General features: G+C 44.3%; 1 protein-coding gene across 1 annotated transcript in view; it reads left to right on the forward strand.

Annotated features, from left to right (window-relative positions):
• The first annotated feature begins 225 nt into the window (after window positions 1-225).
• Window positions 226-20,184, forward strand: part of LOC147438331 (uncharacterized) — a 35,882-nt gene continuing 15,923 nt past the window's right edge. The window contains exons 1-3 of the mRNA XM_086487623.1: window positions 226-374; window positions 472-683; window positions 862-1,123. Coding sequence (XP_086343749.1) covers window positions 318-374; window positions 472-683; window positions 862-1,123 — 531 coding nt within the window. The 5' untranslated portion in view covers window positions 226-317. The remainder of the gene's footprint in view (window positions 375-471; window positions 684-861; window positions 1,124-20,184) is intronic.

A 20,184-nucleotide genomic window follows, 5' to 3' on the forward strand; every position in this document is an offset into this window, starting at 1 on the left:
CTAATAATTGATGCACTTAACTTTGTCTCCTCCCATAACATTATAGCATTTTTCGAGTGTATATCCCTTTCACGCAATGCTGCCTTTCCCAAATTAGCCTTGCTCTTGTTCCTTCAGTGCTACCTGATAAAAGTCAATTTGCATAAGTCATGTTATATTCTATAGATGTTATATAGCAAGGCCCACCAAGCAAGACTAGTTACTTTTCCATCCGGATTATATGGCGCAAATTTTTTGCTGAAATTGAAAGAGCTGCGACCGTTGGGGTCTTGAAATCCCTCGCTAGCACCAATTCTTCCAGCATCAAATACGACTGCATGGATGCATCAGCGGACCCCCCGATTTCCCTCAACTGCGTCGTGGAGGAAGGGAAGGTTCAACTTTCGGTTCGCTGTCACATTTTGGGCGTGGGCTTGTGGTTGTTGTAAGTGCAGACCTCCTTATGCACGTCTGATCCGGTCTTTTGCGCAGATTTTGAAAGGGTTCGAGCTCGTCCTGACAGACAATCTCAATGAGGCAGAAGAGTATTTTGAAGCAATGCGGCCGGGAAGCTTCCGCTATAGCCTTTATCATGCTGAAGTCGCAGTCCTTGTTGCTCTCATTTCCTGTGAAGGCTCTGACATCCAGCGTGCTCATGTGCTGCTTACTGAGACGGAAACCCTAGCAGGCCAACTAGCTCACAAGTAAGCACCATCTGCTTTACGCATCGTAACACAGTGTGAGGCACATCTTGGGTATCATAACATTAAAGAAATCTGTATTCAGGTCACCTTCTTGTAGGACCATTTCAAGGCACACATTGTGTACTCATTGAACTTGTACAAGGAGTCCATAGCCCAGGTTATGGTTGGTTATTTTCAGGTTTCGCACTCACAGCAGCATCAGGAAAGTAAATGCAGCAGTATCAAATATCAAAAGTTGGGCCCTCGGGAAAATCTCCAAGAGATACTCTGCAATGGTCGCACCAGCAGTAAAATATCTGACTCCTGAAACGGAAGACAGTGAGCAAGTTGTAGATCCTGCAAAAATTGAGGAGAAAGTGCTGCATCATCGTTTGAGAAGAGCAAGATTGTGGGCCCTCCAGATACAGGCAGAATGCCATCTTATGTCTTCTATTCTTCAGGTTCGGTATGACACTCATATGCTAAGGAGCAGATTACTTGGTAGGAAAATCATCTTTGTATTGTTTCAGACTTTTGGTCACCAAGAGTTACCTATGATCCATAGTCACTCACACAGTTAGTCAAACAACAACTAGCACATTCATTTGGTGTTCTATGCGCTGTCATCTTGTGAAGACTGTGAAGAGCAACTAAGATGAAACCTTTGCTTGCTTGGGTCCAAAGAAATGGAGCTGAAGCTCTTGCTCTTTCCACCCATCCTATCAACCTCCGAGGCAAAAAAAGGGTATACATTGATGTGCGGTTCTTGAAGTCCAGGCTTGGGTACGGAAACTAGGCTGAGTAATTTGATTTGGCTGAAGAACATTAAGAGACCCAATCTTCTTTCTTGATTGGGCTCAAGAGCATTTGGCCATTTGATGCTAGAGTTGGCATTCATGTATTTCCTACACGCCTTTTAATTTAGGCCATTCCAAATGATACTGATCATTTGAAATGACATTAGACCCTTGCCAGTTCTATGTATAAAGAGGCTTGCATGCAAAATGTTACAATGCTTGACATGCTTCATACCCGAAATTTGGAACTTGTTTGTGGAATAGTGTGCTTTGTCTTCATGGGGATGATAAGGAAGTCCATGCAGGTGCTACTTGGTTTTTGTCATTTTAACTATTGCCTTTCATGTGTGTCAGATGTAGCGGAATTGAGAGAATAGGTAGGATCAAGAATTCACACTTCTACAATCCTTTGTTCGTTCCTTTCGTTAATGAATGCAACTATAACAGGCTTGGGCACTCCAATGAGAAATCTACAGAAACACATGTGAGAAAACTGCAAACAAAGTATATTGCACTTGAATATATATATATATATATATATATATATATACACACACATATATATAAAGGGAAAAGAGTCGACTGAACATCTCAGTCATTGGCGGGAGTTTCGCTCGCATCCAATCCTCAATTATTATTCACTTTGCTTGGATCTTGCTAGGTGAGCAACAGCCGTTTCGTCACGGGACTGACTTATGGGCTGACAGGTCACACTTTGGCTAAGTATCCTACAAAAATGCTTCCGAATGCAAGAAACTATAACAAACTATTTACCTATCTCATCTATTTGTCCGAGAGCCGTTTCTAGGACAAGAAGTATCTCAAACTTTGGTGATCGATGAACACTGTGAAATCGGTTCGAGTAGAAAATAGCGCCACTGAGTAAGAGCATGGATAATCGCCAATAGATCCTTCTCATAAATCTGTGCAACCCACTCTTGTCGCCAGAACATCCTACTCTCATAAGCTACAACATGGCCATCCTGCAGTAAGACCGCTCCCAGATTGCGACCACATGCATCACAATAAACCTCAAATGGGTTCTACAAATTTGTTAGTACCAACAATGGACCGGTCATCAACTTTTCTTTTAGAGTCTTGAATGCTGTAACAAACTGCTGACGTATCAAAGCCTAAAGAAGGGAGCCAACTTACATATGCCGGCCGAGGGGCCTAAACCCTAAGAAGAACAAGTAGCAGAAGAAGAAGAAGTCCTACCAACTTATGGGGACCCCGTCCCATGGGGGCCCAGTGACATAAAGGGATTAAAATAAAGCGGGACCCGCACACAAAAAAAAACTGATGACGTGGAAGATTTTCAAAAATTGCGCTGGCATGATGATGTGGCAAGTTGTACGGGTTTCCGCGTTTTCCGTTGTCTGATGACGTGGAAGGTTGTACGGATTTTCGTTAATTACTCTGGCAGCTTTTGGCATTGCTTTTTGGATCAGAAGCTTTTGAGTTTTAAAGGCATTTTACTGTAACTGCTTTTTGGCCCAAGGGCCTTTAAATATGAGGTTAGGGCTTATACTCTGGCATGCTTCCTGGAGAAGGTGCATAATCTGGAGTACCGGCTTGTACTGTGTTGATGCAATATAAAGAAATACGGAAAGGGGTGCCAAGGTTTGGGGCCAATACTCTTTGGGGTGGAATTCCGCCACTCCGTGTCGCGTGTCGTCTCTCTCTTTCAGTTCAATTGTTATTGAAGTTCTAAAAGTCTGTTTAGTGTGTTCTTTTCTATTGGCACGTGGTGCTAGTACGGTGACATTGGTATCAGAGCATTAGGCGTGTGCTTTTCTGAAAGCATACCGGTCCTACAAAAAGAGCAGATAGAGCTATTGGAATTTTGATTGAGGTATCTTTGCCCTCCAACCCGGACTTATTAGCCACTCCCACCCTTACTTCATCGCGCATCGGGCGCGCTCCCGTCTGCACCGCTCATGTCTTATAGGGCATAAGCCATTAATATCACTTGCAAAGAAGGATCCGATATTTGTTTCGAGTCACTGTTTTGATGTTGATATCTATAGCTACCAAGCCGCACACTCCAAGTACTTGGCAAGCTTTCAAGAAATTTTTTTTATGGTTTCTGACATCTTCCTAGGGAGTGCAACTTCTGGCAGAGTGGGGTATCCTGAAATTGCTGACGTGTCGAACTACTGAAGAACGGAATTACCGGCTGAGGGGCCTAAACCCTAAGAAGAACAAGCAACAGAAGAAGTGTCACAAAGTGATGACGTGGTTGTCTGAGAGCAGAAAACCCTAACCCTAAAACCTGCAAACCCTAATTCTGGAAACCCTAACCCTAAAACTGCAATAGCGTGGCTGATTTTCGAAAATTGCGTTGGCATGATGACGTGGCAGGCTGTACGGATTTCCGTGATTTACGCTGACAGCTTTTGGCATTGCTTTTTGGACCAGAAGCTTTTGAGTTTGAAAGTTTTTCATGTAAACTGCTTTTTGGACCAGAAGCTTTTGAGTTTGAAAGCTTTTCATGTAAACTGCTTTTTAGGCCAAGGGCCTTTAAATATGAGGCTAGGGCTCATTCTCTAGCATGCTTCCCGGAGAAGGTGCAGAGTCTGGAGTACCGGCTTGTACTTTGATGATGCAATATAAAGAAATACTGAAAGGGGCGCCAAGGTTTGGGGCCAATACTCTATGGGGTGGAATTCCGCCACTCTGTGTCGCGTGTCGTCTCTCTCTTTCAGTTAAGTTGTTATTGAAGTGCTAGAAGTCTGTTCAGTCTGTTCTTTTCTATTGGCACGTGGTGCCCGCCTTGTGACAATGATGTCGTCGAAAAAGGTGCCCACAAATGACCAGTACTCTAAAACTCCTGTCCATCTTCCTATTGAACGTTGCAGAAGCATTCGTGAGATTGGAGGCATGACCAAATACACCTAAAATCTGAAGGACGTCCTAATGCGGCCTTGTATACATCTCCGGGAGAGATTCTGATCTAATGATAGCCACTTTTCAGGTCGATTTTGCTAAAGCATGTAGAACCTTGTAACTTGTCCCGTATATCATCGATCCTAGGTATTGGAAACCTGTTCTTGATGGTGATTTTGTTGAGAGCTCTATAGTCAATGCTCATGTAACAAACTTGGGCACCCCAAGTCGGGAATCCGCGATACATCATAGAAGCTTTGAGGATATGGTCAATCAGTACGCCACAGATCTAGATTTTGCATGTATTCGGTCGAATACAGAATGGGGAGGTAGTAGCCGGATATTCCATTCTGGATGGCTACTTGATGAAGAAAACGATGTTGTGCGTTACACAGCCATTGAGGGAAAAGGTTCTAACCAAATGCCACTGTCCACCTTTTACAGGTCACATCGGCATTGATACCACCTTGAAAGGTGTGGAGAAATACTTCTTTTGGCCGAGACTTAAGAAGGATTTGGACGATTTTCTACGCAGTTGCTTCGTATGTCAGAAGGTCAAGTTTGACAGGCATAAAGCATAGGGATTGTTACAGCCTTTACCCATTCCCACCCACCCCTGGGAAAGTATTGCAATGGATTTCATTTTTGATCTCCCGAAGGCAGAGTGGGCACGATGGTATCTGGACTGTTATTGACAGATTTAGCAAGCAAGCTCATTTCAATGATTCATTCCAATGAAGAAAAGAGTCAAGCCGGATCACTTAGCGAGACTGTTCATTGCCCAGATATTCAGATTACATGGCATGTTTGAGACAATAGTCTCTGACAGAGATCGAGAACATTGGCACACGGTTGCTGTTCTCGTCATCTTTCCACCCGCAGACAGATGGGCAATGTAACAGACTTGGACACTCCAAGTCAAGAATCAATCGCGACAACACCAAATAACCACTTCAAAACAATTCACAGATCACAATAGATTTGCACTAGCTCGGCGGAGTTCCGTGCCTAGAGATATTGGCCCCAAAGACTGGTGCCCCTTTCGGTATTTCTTTTTATATTAATCAATCATCAAAGCACAAGAGAGCGGTTAGGGTTTCACTCTCAAACTCTGCGTCCAGATGCTCTGAGAAGTGAAGCCCTCACCACTTATTTAAAGATACAAGGGATGCCCAAAAGCAGAGCCCCCAAAGCTTTTAAAATAAAAAGCATCAGTTCTCTCTCTCTCTTAGAGAGTCTTTTCTCTTTTTTTATAAAAAAAAGCAAAATTCGCATCGCTCATCATTTTCCAAATACACCTACAATCCGAAGGACGTCCTAATGCGGCCTTGTATACATCTCCGGGAGCGATTCTGATCTAATGATAGCCACTTTTCAGGTCGATTTTGCTAAAGCATGTAGAACCTTGTAACTTGTCCCGTATATCATCGATCCTAGGTATTGGAAACTTGTTCTTGATGGTGATTTTGTTGAGAGCTCTATAGTCAATGCTCATGTAACAAACTTGGGCACCCCAAGTCGGGAATCCGCGATACATCATAGAAGCTTTGAGGATATGGTCAATCAGTACGCCACAGATCCAGATTTTGCATGTATTCGGTCGAATACAGAATGGGGAGGTAGTAGCCGGATATTCCATTCTGGATGGCTACTTGATGAAGAAAACGATGTTGTGCGTTACACAGCCATTGAGGGAAAAGGTTCTAACCAAATGCCACTGTCCACCTTTTACAGGTCACATCGGCATTGATACCACCTTGAAAGGTGTGGAGAAATACTTCTTTTGGCCGAGACTTAAGAAGGATTTGGACGATTTTCTACGTAGTTGCTTCGTATGCCAGAAGGTCAAGTTTGACAGGCATAAAGCATAGGGATTGTTACAGCCTTTACCCATTCCCACCCACCCCTGGGAAAGTATTGCAATGGATTTCATTTTTGATCTCCCGAAGACAGAGTGGGCACGATGGTATCTGGACTGTCATTGACAAGCAAGCTCATTTCAATGATTCATTCCAGTGAAGAAAAGAGTCAAGCCGGATCACTTAGCGAGACTGTTCATTGCCCAGATATTGAGATTACATGGCATGTTTGAGACAATAGTCTCTGACAGAGATCGAGAACATTGGCACACGGTTGCAGTTCTCGTCATCTTTCCACTCGCAGACAGATGGACAATGTAACAGACTTGGACACTCCAAGTCAAGAATCAATCGTGACAGCACCAAATAACCACTTCAAAACAATTCACAGATCACAATAGATTTGCACTGGCCCGACGGAGTTCCGTGCCTAGAGATGTTGGTCCCAAAGACTGGCGCCCCTTCCGGTATTTCTTTTTATATTAATCAATCATCAAAGTACAAGAGAGCTGTTAGGGTTTCACTCTCAAACTCTGCGTCCAGATGCTCTGAGAAGTGAAGCCCTCACCACTTATTTAAAGATACAAGGGATGCCTAAAAGCAGAGCCCCAAAAGCTTTTAAAATAAAAAGCATCAGTTTTCTCACTCTCTTAGAGAGTCAAAATTCGCGTCGCTCATCATTTTCCAAAAAGAATTAAAAATAAAATAATTTTTTTTTCAGCCTCCGCGATTTCCGAAAATTAGGATTTTTGGCAGAAATTAGGGTTTGCAAGAATTTTAGGGTTTCTGGCAGAAATTAGGGTTTCTGTTGTTTGCCACGTCATCACTTTGTGACATACCCCCCTCTTGAAAGCATTGTAATCGACCGCGATTACGCCTGCAAAACCAACAAAAGCCATAAACCGTCTTAGCAGACACTGACTGTTAGTACCTACGTACTAGGAACACACATCTAGCACATGTACAAAATTGACAGTCACATCACAGGACAGCACCAGACATCACAGGACATCACATGACATTCAACATTCATTCGGATCTTAGGCCATGATTTATCGGCAATGTAGCTAGCAATCACATCTAGGTCCAATCGGGACCTCATCGATGTCCGATTTACTAACCGCTATTGCAACCATGTCTATTCGAGATCAATCAGACCAAAATGTTGCAGTCATTTCAGCTATCAGTTCCTGCACTCACAAGAAGTCAAGAACAAATCAGTATCATTATCAGGAATTCCATTTCATAAAGTCATCCAGTAGAATACTGTCAGCTCTCAGTATCCCTGAAGCTCAAAGAGACATCAGTGACTTTAGTATCAAAATCAAGGCATCTGTTGACAAAGGAGTGGAGTGACTCCCCTCTTGTGCATCCCACTGCAGCAGATCTCCGGCCAAGCTGAATTTTGGGTTTCGTTTGGAGTAGACTATGCTAAACCAAAACATCGAGGTAAAGTTTCAATTTCCGAGGAGTATCTGCTAGGTCCTCCTCCTCCATCCACTTCTCATCAAATGCAGGAAAGTTCTTGAACTTAACCAAGAACCGCCTTCGTATCATTATGTGCCAAAATCTGTTCAAGAACAAGGATCTCCTCGTTTTCTTCCACTTCGGGTTGCTCATCAGGCTCCCCATCATCAGGCACATCACCCTTAACAAGGTTCAAGAGACTCACATGCAATGCATTATGAATCCTCTAAGTATTTGGCAGTTTCAATCGGAAGGAGACATCATTTATCTTGTCAGTGATCTGGAAAGGTCCGTAATATCACATACTAAGCTTTGGAAAAAGCCTCTCCTTTCCCTTTTTTCTTTCTTAGGCGTGCCTTCTCAAAAGTAAGAGCACCCAATCCTCCTTCAATTTCAAGTCGCGACGATGGCGATCTGCTGCCTTTTTCTGTCGTTCTTGAGACTCCTGCAAAGTCTCGCGAACCTTGGCAATAGCCATATCCAAATCTCGCGAATATTCATCCGCTTCAAATATCTAATCTTTCGTGCTCAGGAAGGATGGAACCTTCGCAACACTTTCAACAATCTCACATGGCGTCTTCCCCGTCGAAGAGTGTATCGTGTTATTGTAGGTAAATTCCACCAAAGGTAAGTTCTTTTCCCACATTGAATTGGCAATCTTAAATTGCTCGTCAGTCTGCAAGTGGAACGATGACGAGAACTGTAACTGCGTGCTAATGTTCTCCCAAATTGCCTTCCAAAACAAACTCATAAATCTGGGGTCTCTGTCGGAGACAATGGTCTTAGACGTGCCATGTAATCGGAAAATCATCGTGATCATTCTGTGTTCTCGGGAGATCAAAAAAGAAATCCATTTCAATACTTTCCCAGGGGCGGGTGGGTATGGGTAAAGGGTGTAACAATCCCTGTGTCTTATGCTTGTCAAACTTGACCTTCTGGCATACTGCGCACAACTCTTCCACGTCCTTTTTGAGTCACGGCAAAAAGAAGTATCTCTCTACCCCTTTCATGGTGGTAGCAATGCCGCGGTGACCCGTAAAAGGTGGACAGTGGCATTCAGTTCATAACCTTTTTCCTCAACGGCTGTGTAACGCACAACATAGTCTTTTTCATCATGTAGCCTTCCCGAGGGGAATATCCAGCTATTGTCTCCCCATCCCGTATCCGTGTGAAAATATCTGCAAAATTTGTATCTGTGGCATACTGATCGACCATATCCTCGAAGCTCCTATGATGTATCGCAGAAATAGCCAGAACCAACGGTTTTCGAGACAAAGCATCTGCCACCACATTCTTCTGTCCCTGCACATGGACAATCTGGAAGTGGAATTGTGACAAGATGTTCGCCCACCGCATCTGCTTTTCCGAAAGCTGCTTCTGTGACAAGAAGTAGCGCAAACTCTGATGGTCTGTAAAGACAGTAAAATCTGCTCCGAGTAGGTAATGCCGCCATTGAGTAAGACCGTGGATAACCGCCAAAAGCTCTTTCCCATAGATCTGTGCTGTCATCTCCGGCCTAGAGAACAAACGGCTCTCGTAAGCTATGACATGGCCTTCTTGCATCAAGACCGTACCTAGACTACGACCACAAGCATCACAAAATACTTCAAATGACTTCTGCAAGTCCAGCAAAGTCAAATCTGGTCCTGTAGTGAATTTCTCTTTCAATGTCTGAAAGGCAGTCACCTCTATGGGTCCCCACGAAAAAGGTACTCTTTTATGTGTCAAGGTATGCAAAGGGGAAGCAACCTCTGCAAACTTTCGTATGAACCGCCTGTAGTACGAACACAGTCCCAAGAAGCTTCTAACTTCATGGACATTCCTCAAATCGGGCCAATCACGGATAGTCTCTATCTTGGCCGGGTTCATTTGCACTCCTGCTATTGACACAATGTGTCCCAAAAAATGTATCTCTGGTAGGAAAAATTCACTTTTCGTAGCATTAATCACTAATGTGTGATCTCGTAATGCCTGAAAGACTTGAAGCAGATGATCTCTGTGTTCTGCCTCATTCTTGAAGAAAACAATGATGTCGTCAAAGAAAGTGCCAACAAATAGCCTGTACTCTCGAAAAATCCCATCCATCATCCGGTTAAATGTCGCAGGAGCATTGGTTAAGCCAAAAGGCATCACCAAAAACTCAAATAACCCAAAAGTCGTCCGAAAAGCTGTCTTGTAGACATCTCCTGGCGCTATCCTGATCTGATGATATCCACTCTTCAAGTCAATCCTGCTAAAGCACGAGGATCCCTGTAACTTGTCGAGTATATCATCGATCCTAGGAATCGGAAATCTGTTCTTGATGGTGATTTCGTTGAGAGTGCTATAATCGATGCACATTCTCCAAGATCCGTCTTTCTTCAAAAACCAACAACACTGGAGAGCAATACGGTGAAGTACTAGGCGGGACAAGACCCTTTTCCAAGAGGTCTTTCACTGAGTTCATAATCTTTTCATTCTGTACTTGGCTCACACGGTAAGGTGGCCGATTCGGTGGCGTGCTTCCAGGTATCAGATCAATGGTCTGATCTTCAGGCCCTCTGAAGAGCAATTGGCATGAGTGTGGAGAAAAATCTTGGCGTTCTTTTGATCAGGTCAAAACATATTCAACCTTTATCCAGCGTTCAGTTCTCTCCCAAAAGAATGAGTAAGAAACTGAAGTTCATCAAGTACAATCTCTAAGCCCTTCATTTATCAAAGTCGCTTTCTCGGCCCGGTAGTCAACCACGGCGTAGTTCTTGTGGTACCAAGGGATCCTGAGTAGAATGTCACTCGCGTGCCCTGAACACCCCTGTCATTGCAAACGAAGTTTGCCAATGCTCGGTGTAATGGCAACATCCCATCCGGGTGCCAGTCGAACTACCTTTGCCTGTGGTGTCAGTCTGTCGGGCGTAGTTCCAAATCGAGCCGCCAATTCCAAGTGAAAAGAAGTTGGCCTTGGCTCCTTCAAAAGAGCTTCCTGATCCTTCCCTTTGCCCCAGAAGCGGCAAAGTTTGTACTTTCATTCATTAGATTCGGTGCAGGTCTCACGCCATGCGGTACCAGTTTTGCTTTTCTATCTGCCTTTTCTGCCACGTTCCTCAACTGCTCTTGAACTCTCAGACCTGTCATCGTCTTTATCATTGTGTTCTTTCTGTGCCTTATTAGGGCACTTCGCGGAGATATGTCCGTGTTCCCCGCATCCAAAGCACTTCCCCTCTCTGATGAAGCGAGTTCTCTCCTCAAGAGTAAGCTTGGGCCATGCATCCTTTTTCTCTGGGTTGCTCTTTTTCTTTCTACTTTCATTCCCAGAAGTCTGTTTGGCTCGTTGTGTCATGGCCTCATCTGTGGGGTAGGTCAGACTGCTAGAGTGAATGGCAAAGCCCCGCTTTGCATGACTCATCAACTCCTAAATAGAAGCTGACTTCTATTCCAAGCAGTGATCTCGGATCTCTGTAGGTAGACCCAAGGTAAACCGCTCAATCTGTTCTCTGAACGAGATCTTCTTGAATGAAGAGGTGGGTAGAAAAGAGTTCTAGAATCTTTCACAATAAGCATTGATTGTGTCTTTCTTGGTCATCTGAAGATGGTTCCAAGCAGCTCGTATATCTCGTTCATATTCTTGCGTCAACCAAGAAGAAATAAAAAGCTTTTCAAATTTCAGCCATTTAACTGGCGCACTCTTGTTTAAAAGAAGCGTGGACCACCAAGTACGAGCATTCCCCTTAAAGTAAGAGGCAACTCTCCGAATCTTGGAGTGCTCTGAATAGCGTCCTCCCGCGAAAGCGATGTCAAACTGCTGTATAAAAGACAAAGCCTTCGAAGGATCTGAGTATCCTGAAAAGTATCAAACTTGATCGAGTGGCCACTTGTCACAAAGTGATTACGTGGCGGACAACAGAAACCCTAATTTCTGCCAAAAACCCTAAAATTCCTGCAAACCCTAATTTTTGCCTGAAACCCTAATTTCCGGAAATCGTGGAGGCGGATTATTAAATTTTTTTTTTTGAAAATGATGAGCGACACAAATTTCGCTTTTTCTCTACTTAAATGAGAAAGAGAGAGAGAATGCTTTTGCTTTTATGTTTTGACTCTCTGTGAGAGAGAGAGAGCAATTGCTTTTGATTTGAAGCTTTTGGGGCTCTGCTTTTGGGCATCCCTTGTAACCTTTAAATTAGTGGTGAGGGCCTCACTGCTCAGGGCATCTGGACGCAGAGTTTGAGAGTGAAACCCTACCGCTCTCTTGTACTTTGATGATTGATTAATACAAAAAGAAATACCGAAAGGGGCGTCAGTCTTTGGGGCCAATATCTCTAGGCACGGAACTCCGCCGGGCCAGTGCAAATCTATTGTGATCTGTGAATTGTTTTGAAGTGGTTATTTGGTGCTGTCGCGGTTGATTCTTGACTTGGAGTGTCCAAGTCTGTTACAGTGGTATCAGAGCACGGCCGATTTCTCTTCTACGGGAAATCCGATCCCCGAATTTTTTTTCCGCGGCACCTATGGCTTCAGGCAATGATCAGTCGACTCCCTCTGCATCTGGAGATGCGGGCTGGGATCACAACGAAGATTCAGGCAGAGAGTATGGCCCGCCTTGGCCTACTTAGGCGGAGCGGCGAGAGATAGAGCGTCGCCAGTTGATTAGCGATGCAACAAAGATGATGCTCAATTTTGCCAAGGACTCGAAGATGGCAAAATATATGAACCAGACCTCTTTGGAAGAGGTACAGACGGAGTGGCAGAGAACCACAACACCACTCCCGAAACCCGCTCTCAAGAAACCTTCTGCCTCCAAGAAATATACGGAGAAGGAACTGGAGAACGTGGTTGATGCACGGATTGCTCAGCTTTTTGACACGCAAAAGAAAGCCAAAAAGCACGGCAAAAAGCAGAAGAAAGGCACCGACTTCCCGGGATATTTGGGTCGTCGGTCGACATTTGACAAGGCAAAGAAATTGAAGAAGCGCGTCAAGTTTGAAGACCTACCCAGTTCTTCTTCTTCTTCTTCTGACAGTTCTTCTAGCTCCTCGGATTCGAGCGAAGAAGACAGAAAAGGTAAAAAGCGAAGCAAGAAGCAACGCTTTGGAAAGGGCAAGAGAAAGGCAAAGAAGGCTAAATCTCGCCCAGAGACTGACAGTTCTACTGAGGACTTGTCTACAGACAGCTCAGATTCCGATGACGGAAAGTTTTATGCGAACAAGAAGAATTTTTACAAAGCCAACCAGTATGACTTTCTCGAAGATAAAAGCAAGAAAGTCCGAGAGTTTAAGGAAGGTGGCCACTCGATCAAGTTTGATACTTTTTCAGGATACTCGGATGCTTCGAAGGCTGTGTCTTTTTTCAGCAGTTTGACATCGCTTTCGCGGGAGGACGCTATTCAGAGCACTCCAAGATTCGGAGAGCTGCCTCTTACTCTAAGGGGAATGCTCGTACTTGGTGGTCCACTCTTCTATTAAGCAAGACTGTGCCAGTTACATGGCTGAAATTCAAGAGGCTTTTTATTTCTTCTTGGTTGACTTAAGAGTTTGAGCGAGATATACGAGCTGCTTGGAACCATCTCCGGATGACCAAGAGCGATACAATGAATTCTTATTGTGAAAGATTCTGGAGCTCTTTTCTACCCGCCTCTTCATTCAAGATCTCGTTCAGAGAACAGATTGAGCGGTTTACCTTGGGTCTACCTACAGAGATCCGAGATCACTGCTTGGAACAGAAGTCAGCTTCTATTCAGGAGTTGATGAGTCATGCGAAGCGGGGCTTTGCCATTCACTCTGGCAGTCTGACCTACCCCACAGATGAGGCCATGACACAACGAGCCGAACAGACTTCTGGGAATGAAAGTAGAATGAAAAAGAGCAACCCAGAGAAAAAAAAGGATGCACGACCCAAGCTTACTCCTGAGGAGAGAGCTCGCTTCATCAGAGAGGGGAAGTGCTTTGGATGCGGGGAACATGGACATATTTCCGCAAAGTGCCCTGATAAGGCACAGAAAGAACAGAATGATAAAGACGACGACAGATCTGAGAGTTCGAGAGCAGCTGAGGAATGTGGCAGAAAAGGCAGATAGAAAAGCAGAACTGGTACCACATGGCGTGGGACCTGCACCGAATCTAATGAATGAAAGTACAAACTTTGCCGCTTTCGGGGCAAAGTGAAGGATCAGGAAGCTCTTTTGAAGGAGCCAAGGCCAACTTATTTTCACTTGGAATTGGCGGCTCGATTTGGAACTACGCCCGACAGACTGACGCCATAGGCGGAGGTAGTTCGACTGGCACCCGGATGGGATGTTGCCATTACACCGAGCATTGGTAAACTTCGTTTGCAACGACAGGGGTGTTCAGGGCACGCGAGTGACGTTCTACTCGGGATCCCTTGGTACCACAAGAACTACGCCGTGGTTGACTACCGGGCCGAGAAAGCGACTTTGATAAATGAAGGGCTTAGAGATTGTACTTGATGAACTTCAGTTTTCTTACTCATTCTTTTGAGAGAACTGAACGATGGATAAAAGTTGAATATGTTTTGACCTGAAGAAAAGAACGCCAAGATTTTTTTCTCCACGCTCATGTCGATTGCTTTTGAGAGGGCCTGAAGATCATACCATTGATCTGATATCTGGAAGCACGCCACCGAATCGGACACCTTATCATGTGAGCCGAGTACAGAATGAAAAGATTATGAACTCAGTGAAAGACCTCTTGGAAAAGGGTCTTGTCTAGCCTAGTACTTCACCGTATTACTCTCCAGTGTTGTTGGTTTTGAAGAAAGACGGATCTTGGAGAATGTGCATCGATTATAGCACTCTCAACGAAATCACCATCAAGAACAGATTTCCGATTCCTAGGATCGATGATATACTCGACAAGTTACAGGGATCCTCGTGCTTTAGCAGGATTGACTTGAAGAGTGGATATCATCAGATCAGGATAGCGCCAGGAGATGTCTACAAGACAGCTTTTCGGACGACTTTTGGGTTATTTGAGTTTTTGGTGATGCCTTTTGGCTTAACCAATGCTCCTGCGACATTTAACCGGATGATGGATAGGATTTTTCGAGAGTACAGGCTATTTGTTGGCACTTTCTTTGACGACATCATTGTTTTCTTCAAGAATGAGGCAGAACACGGAGATCATCTGCTTCAAGTCTTTCAGGCATTACGAGATCACACATTAGTGATTAATGCTACGAAAAGTGAATTTTTCCTACCAGAGATACATTTTTTGGGACACATTGTGTCAACAGCAGGAGTGCAAATGAACCCGACCAAGATAGAGACTATCCGTGATTGGCCCGATTTGAGGAATGTCCATGAAGTTAGAAGCTTCTTGGGACTGTGTTCGTACTACAGGCGGTTCATACGAAAGTTTGCAGAGGTTGCTTTCCCTTTGCATACCTTGACACAGAAAGGAGTACCTTTTTCGTGGGGACCCATAGAGGTGACTGCCTTTCAGACATTGAAAGAGAAATTCACTACAGGACCAGATTTGACTTTGCTGGACTTGCAGAAGTCATTTGAAGTATTTTGTGATGCTTGTGGTCGTAGTCTGGGTACGGTCTTGATGCAAGAAGGCCATGTCATAGCTTACGAGAGCCGTTTGTTCTCTAGGCCGGAGATGACAGCACAGATCTATGGGAAAGAGCTTTTGGCGGTTATCCACGGTCTTACTCAATGGCGGCATTACCTACTCGGAGCAGATTTTACTGTCTTTACAGACCATCAGAGTTTGCGCTACTTCTTGTCACAGAAGCAGCTTTCGGAAAAGCAGATGCGGTGGGCGAACATCTTGTCACAATTCCACTTCCAGATTGTCCATGTGCAGGGACAGAAGAATGTGGTGGCAGATGCTTTGTCTCAAAAACTGTTGGTTCTGGCTATTTCCGCGATACATCATAGGAGCTTCGAGGATATGGTCGATCAGTGTGCCACAGATACAGATTTTGCAGATATTTTCACACGGATATGGGATGGGGAGACAGTAGCAGGATACTCCCTTCGGGAAGGCTACTTGATGAAGAAGACTATGTTGTGCGTAACACAGCCGTCGAGGGGAAAGGTTATGACTGATTGCCACTGTCCACCTTATACGGGCCAGCGCGGCATTGCTACCACCATGATAGGGGTAGAGAGAGATTTCTTTTGGCGGAGACTGAAGAAGGACGTGGAAGAGTTTGTGCGCAGTTGCTTGGTATGCCAAAAGGTCAAGTTTGACAGGCATAAGGCACAGGGATTGTTACAGCCTTTACCCATACCCACCTGCCCCTGGGAAAATATTGAAATGGATTTCATTTTTTTTGATCTCCCGAGAATACAGAACGATCACGATGATTTTCCGATTACATGGCACGCTTGAGACGATTGTCTCCGACAGAGACCCCAGATTTATGAGTTTGTTTTGGAAGGCAATTTGGGAGAACATTGGCACGCAGTTGCAGTTCTCGTCATCGTTCCACTTGCAGACTGACCGGGAATTTGAGATTGCCAATTCAGTGATTTTAGATTTATTGAAGTCTTGTATCCTCGGATCAGAAGACTCAATGGGAAAAGAACTTACCTTTGGTGGAATTTGCCTATAGTAACACGATACACTCTTCGACGGGGAAGACGCCATGTGAGATTGTTGAAAGTGCTGCGAAGGTTCCATCCTTCCTGAGCACGAAAGATTAGATATTTGAAGCGGATGAATATTCGCGAGACTTGGATACGGCTTTTGCCAAGGTTCGCGAGACTTTGCAGAAGTCTCAAGAACGACAGAAAAAGGCAGTGGATCGCCATCGTCGCGACTGGAAATTGAAGGAGGATGATTGGATGCTCTTACTTTTGAGAAGGCACGCCTAAGAAAGAAAAAGGGAAAGGAGAGGCTTTTTCCAAAGCTTAGTATGTGATACTACGGACCTTTCCAGATTACTGACAAGATAAATGATGTCTCCTTCCGATTGAAACTGCCAAATACTTGGAGGATTCACAATGCATTGCATGTGAGTCTCTTGAAACCTATTAAGGGTGATGTGCCTGATGATGGGGAGCCTGATGAGCAACCCAAAGTGGAAGAAAACGAGGAGATCCTTGTTCCTGAACAGATTTTGGCACATAATGATACGAAGAAAGGTAAAGTCCGAAGGCGGTTCTTGGTTAAGTTCAAGAACTTTCCTGCATTTGATGCGAAGTGGATGGAGGAGGAGGACCTAGCAGATACTCCTCGGATTGTGAAACTCTACCTCGATGTTTTGGTTTAGCATAGTCTACTCCAAACAGAACCCAGAATTCAGCTTGGCCGGAGATCTGCTGCAGTGGGATGCACAAGAGGGGAGTCACTCCACTCCTTTGTCAACAGATGCCTCGATTTTGATACTAAAGTCACTGATGTCTCTTTGAGCTTCAGGGATACTGAGAGCTGACAGTATTTTGCTGGATGACTTTATGAAATGGAATTCTTGATTATGATACTGATTTGTTCTTGACTTCTTGTGAGTGCATGAACTGATAGCCGAGATGACTGCAGCATTTTGGTCTGATTGATCTAGAATAGACATGGTTGCAATAGGGGTTAGTCAATCGGACATCGATGAGGTCCCGATTGGACCTAGATGTGATTGCTAGCTACATTGCCGATAAATCATGGTCTAAGATCCGAATGAATGTTGAATGTCATTTGATGTCCTGTGATGGCTGGTGATGTCCTGTGATGTCGTGTGATGTGACTGTCGATTTTGTACATGTGCTAGATGTGTGTTCCTAGTACGTAGGTACTAACAGGCAATGTCTGCTAAGACGGTTTATGGCTTTTGTCGGTTTTGCAGGCGTAATCGCGGTCGATTACAATGCTTTCAAGAGGGGGGTATGTCACAAAGTGATGACGTGGCGGACAACAGAAACCCTAATTTCTGCCAGAAACCCTAAAATTCCTGCAAACCTTAATTTTTGCAAGAAACCCTAATTTTCGGAAATCGCGGAGGTGGATTATTAATTTTTTTTCTGTTTTTTTTGAAAATGATGAGCGACGCAAATTTCGCTTTTTCTCTACTTAAATGAGAAAGAGAGAGAGAATGCTTTTGCTTTCATGTTTTGACTCTCTGTGAGAGAGAGAGCAATTGCTTTTGATTTGAAGCTTTTGGGCATCCCTTGTAACCTTTAAATTAGTGGTGAGGGCCTCACTTCTCAGGGCATCTGGACGCAGAGTTTGAGAGTGAAACCCTACCGCTCTCTTGTACTTTGATGATTGATTAATACAAAAAGAAATACCGAAAAGGGCGCCAGTCTTTGGGGCCAATATCTCTAGGCACGGAACTCCGCCGGGCCAGTGCAAATCTATTGTGATCTGTGAATTGTTTTGAAGTGGTTATTTGGTGCTGTCGCGGTTGATTCTTGACTTGGAGTGTCCAAGTCTGTTACACCACCTTCCTTAAACTCTCGGACTTTTTTGCTTTTATCTTCGAGAAAGTCATACTGGTTGGCTTTGTAAAAATTCTTCTTGTTCGCATAAAACTTTCCGTCATCGGAATCTGAGCTGTCTGTAGATGAGTCCTCAGTAGAACTATCAGTCTGTGGGCAAGATGTAGCCTTCCTTGCCTATTTGTTGCCCTTTCCGAAGCTTTGTTTCTTGCTTCGTTTTTACCTTTTCTGTCTTCTTCGCTCGAATCCGAGGAGCTAGAAGAACTATCAGAGGAAGAAGAAGAAGAAGAACTGGGTACTCCTTCAAATCGAACACGCTTCTTCTGTTTCTTTGCCTTGTCAAAAGTCGACCGACGACCCAAATATCCCGGGAAGTCAGTGCCTTTCTTCTGCTTTTTGCCTTTCTTTTGCACGTCCAAAAAGCTGAGCAATCCGTGCATCAACCACGTTCTCCAGTTCCTTCTCCGTATATTTTCTTGGAGGCAGAAGGTTTCTTGAGAGCGGGTTTCGGGAGTGGTGTTGTGGTTCTCTGCCACTCCATCTGTACCTCTTCCAAAGAGGTCCGGTTCATATATTTTGCGATCTTCGGGTCCTTTGCAAAATTGAGCATCATCTTCGTTGCATCGCCGATCAATTGACGACGCGTCATCTCTCTTTTCTCCGCCTGAGTAGGCCAAGGCGGGCCATACTCTCTGCCAGAATCTTCGTTGTGATCCCAGCCCGCATCTCCAGATGCAGAGGGAGTCAACCGATCCTTGCGTGAAGCCATAGGTGCTGCGGAAAAAAAATTCGGGGATCGGATTTCCGTAGAAGAGAAATCGGCCGTGCTCTGATACCATTGTAACAGACTTGGACACTCCAAGTCAAGAATCAATCGCGACAGCACCAAATAACCACTTCAAAACAATTCACAGATCACAATAGATTTGCACTGGCCCGGCGGAGTTCCGTGCCTAGAGATATTGGCTCAAAGACTGACACCCCTTTCGGTATTTCTTTTTATATTAATCAATCATCAAAGTACAAGAGAGCGGTTAGGGTTTCACTCTCAAACTCTGCGTCCAGATGCTGTGAGAAGTGAAGCCCTCACCAGTTATTTAAAGATACAAGGGATGCCCAAAAGCAGAGCTCCAAAAGCTTTTAAAATAAAAAGCATTAGTTCTCTCTCTCTCTTAGAGAGTCTTTTCTCTTTTTAAAAAAAAAAAACAAAATTCGTGTCGCTCATCATTTTCCAATTTTTTTAAAAAAAATTTAGCCTCCGCGATTTTAAAAAATTAGGGTTTCTGGCAGAAATCAGGGTTTCTGCTGTCCGCCACGTCATCACTTTGTGACAGGCAATCTGAGATTGCAAATTCAGTCGTACTGGATTTATTGAAGTCTTACATTTTGGATCAGGAGACTCAATGGGAAAAGTATTTGCCCTTGGTGGAATTTGCCTACAATAACACAATTCACTCTTCGACGAGGAAGGCGCCATTTGAGATTATTGAAGGTGGTCCAAAGGTCCATCCTTCTTAAGCACGAAAGATAAGATTTTTGAAGCCGACCAGTACACGAGGGACTTGGAGACTGCTTTTGCCAAGGTCCGGGAGGCTTTACCGAAATCTCAGGAAAGACACAAAAAGGCAGCAAATCGACATCGTCGCGATTAAAGGAGAATGATTGGGTGCACTTACGTTTTGAGAAGGCACACATGAGAAAGAAAAAGGGAAAGGAGCGCCTTTTTCCAAAGCTTAGCATGAGATACTATGGACCTTTCCAGATAACCGAAAAGATAAATGATGTCTGCTTTAGACTGAAGCTGCCCGATACTTGGAGGATTCACAATGCTTTTCATGCGAGTCTCCTGAAGCCTTGTAAAGGCGATGTGCCCGATGATGAGGAGCCAGATGAGCAACCCGAAGTGGAGGAAAGCAAGGAGATACTCGTTCCAGAACAGATATTGGCACATAAAGATAGAAAGATAAAAGGTAAAGCGATAAGACGGTTCTTGGTTAAATTCAAGAACTATCCCGCATTGGATGCGAAGTGGATGGAGGAGGAGGACCTGACAGATACTTCTTAGATTGTGAACCTTTACCTTGAAGCATTCGGTTTAGCATAGTCTACTCCGATAGAACCCCGATTTCAGCTTGGGCGGA

This window comes from Adiantum capillus-veneris, chromosome 17 (genome assembly GCF_014529385.1).
Source record: "Adiantum capillus-veneris isolate H3 chromosome 17, ASM1452938v2, whole genome shotgun sequence".
In the NCBI taxonomy this organism is placed as follows: Eukaryota; Viridiplantae; Streptophyta; class Polypodiopsida; order Polypodiales; family Pteridaceae; genus Adiantum; species Adiantum capillus-veneris.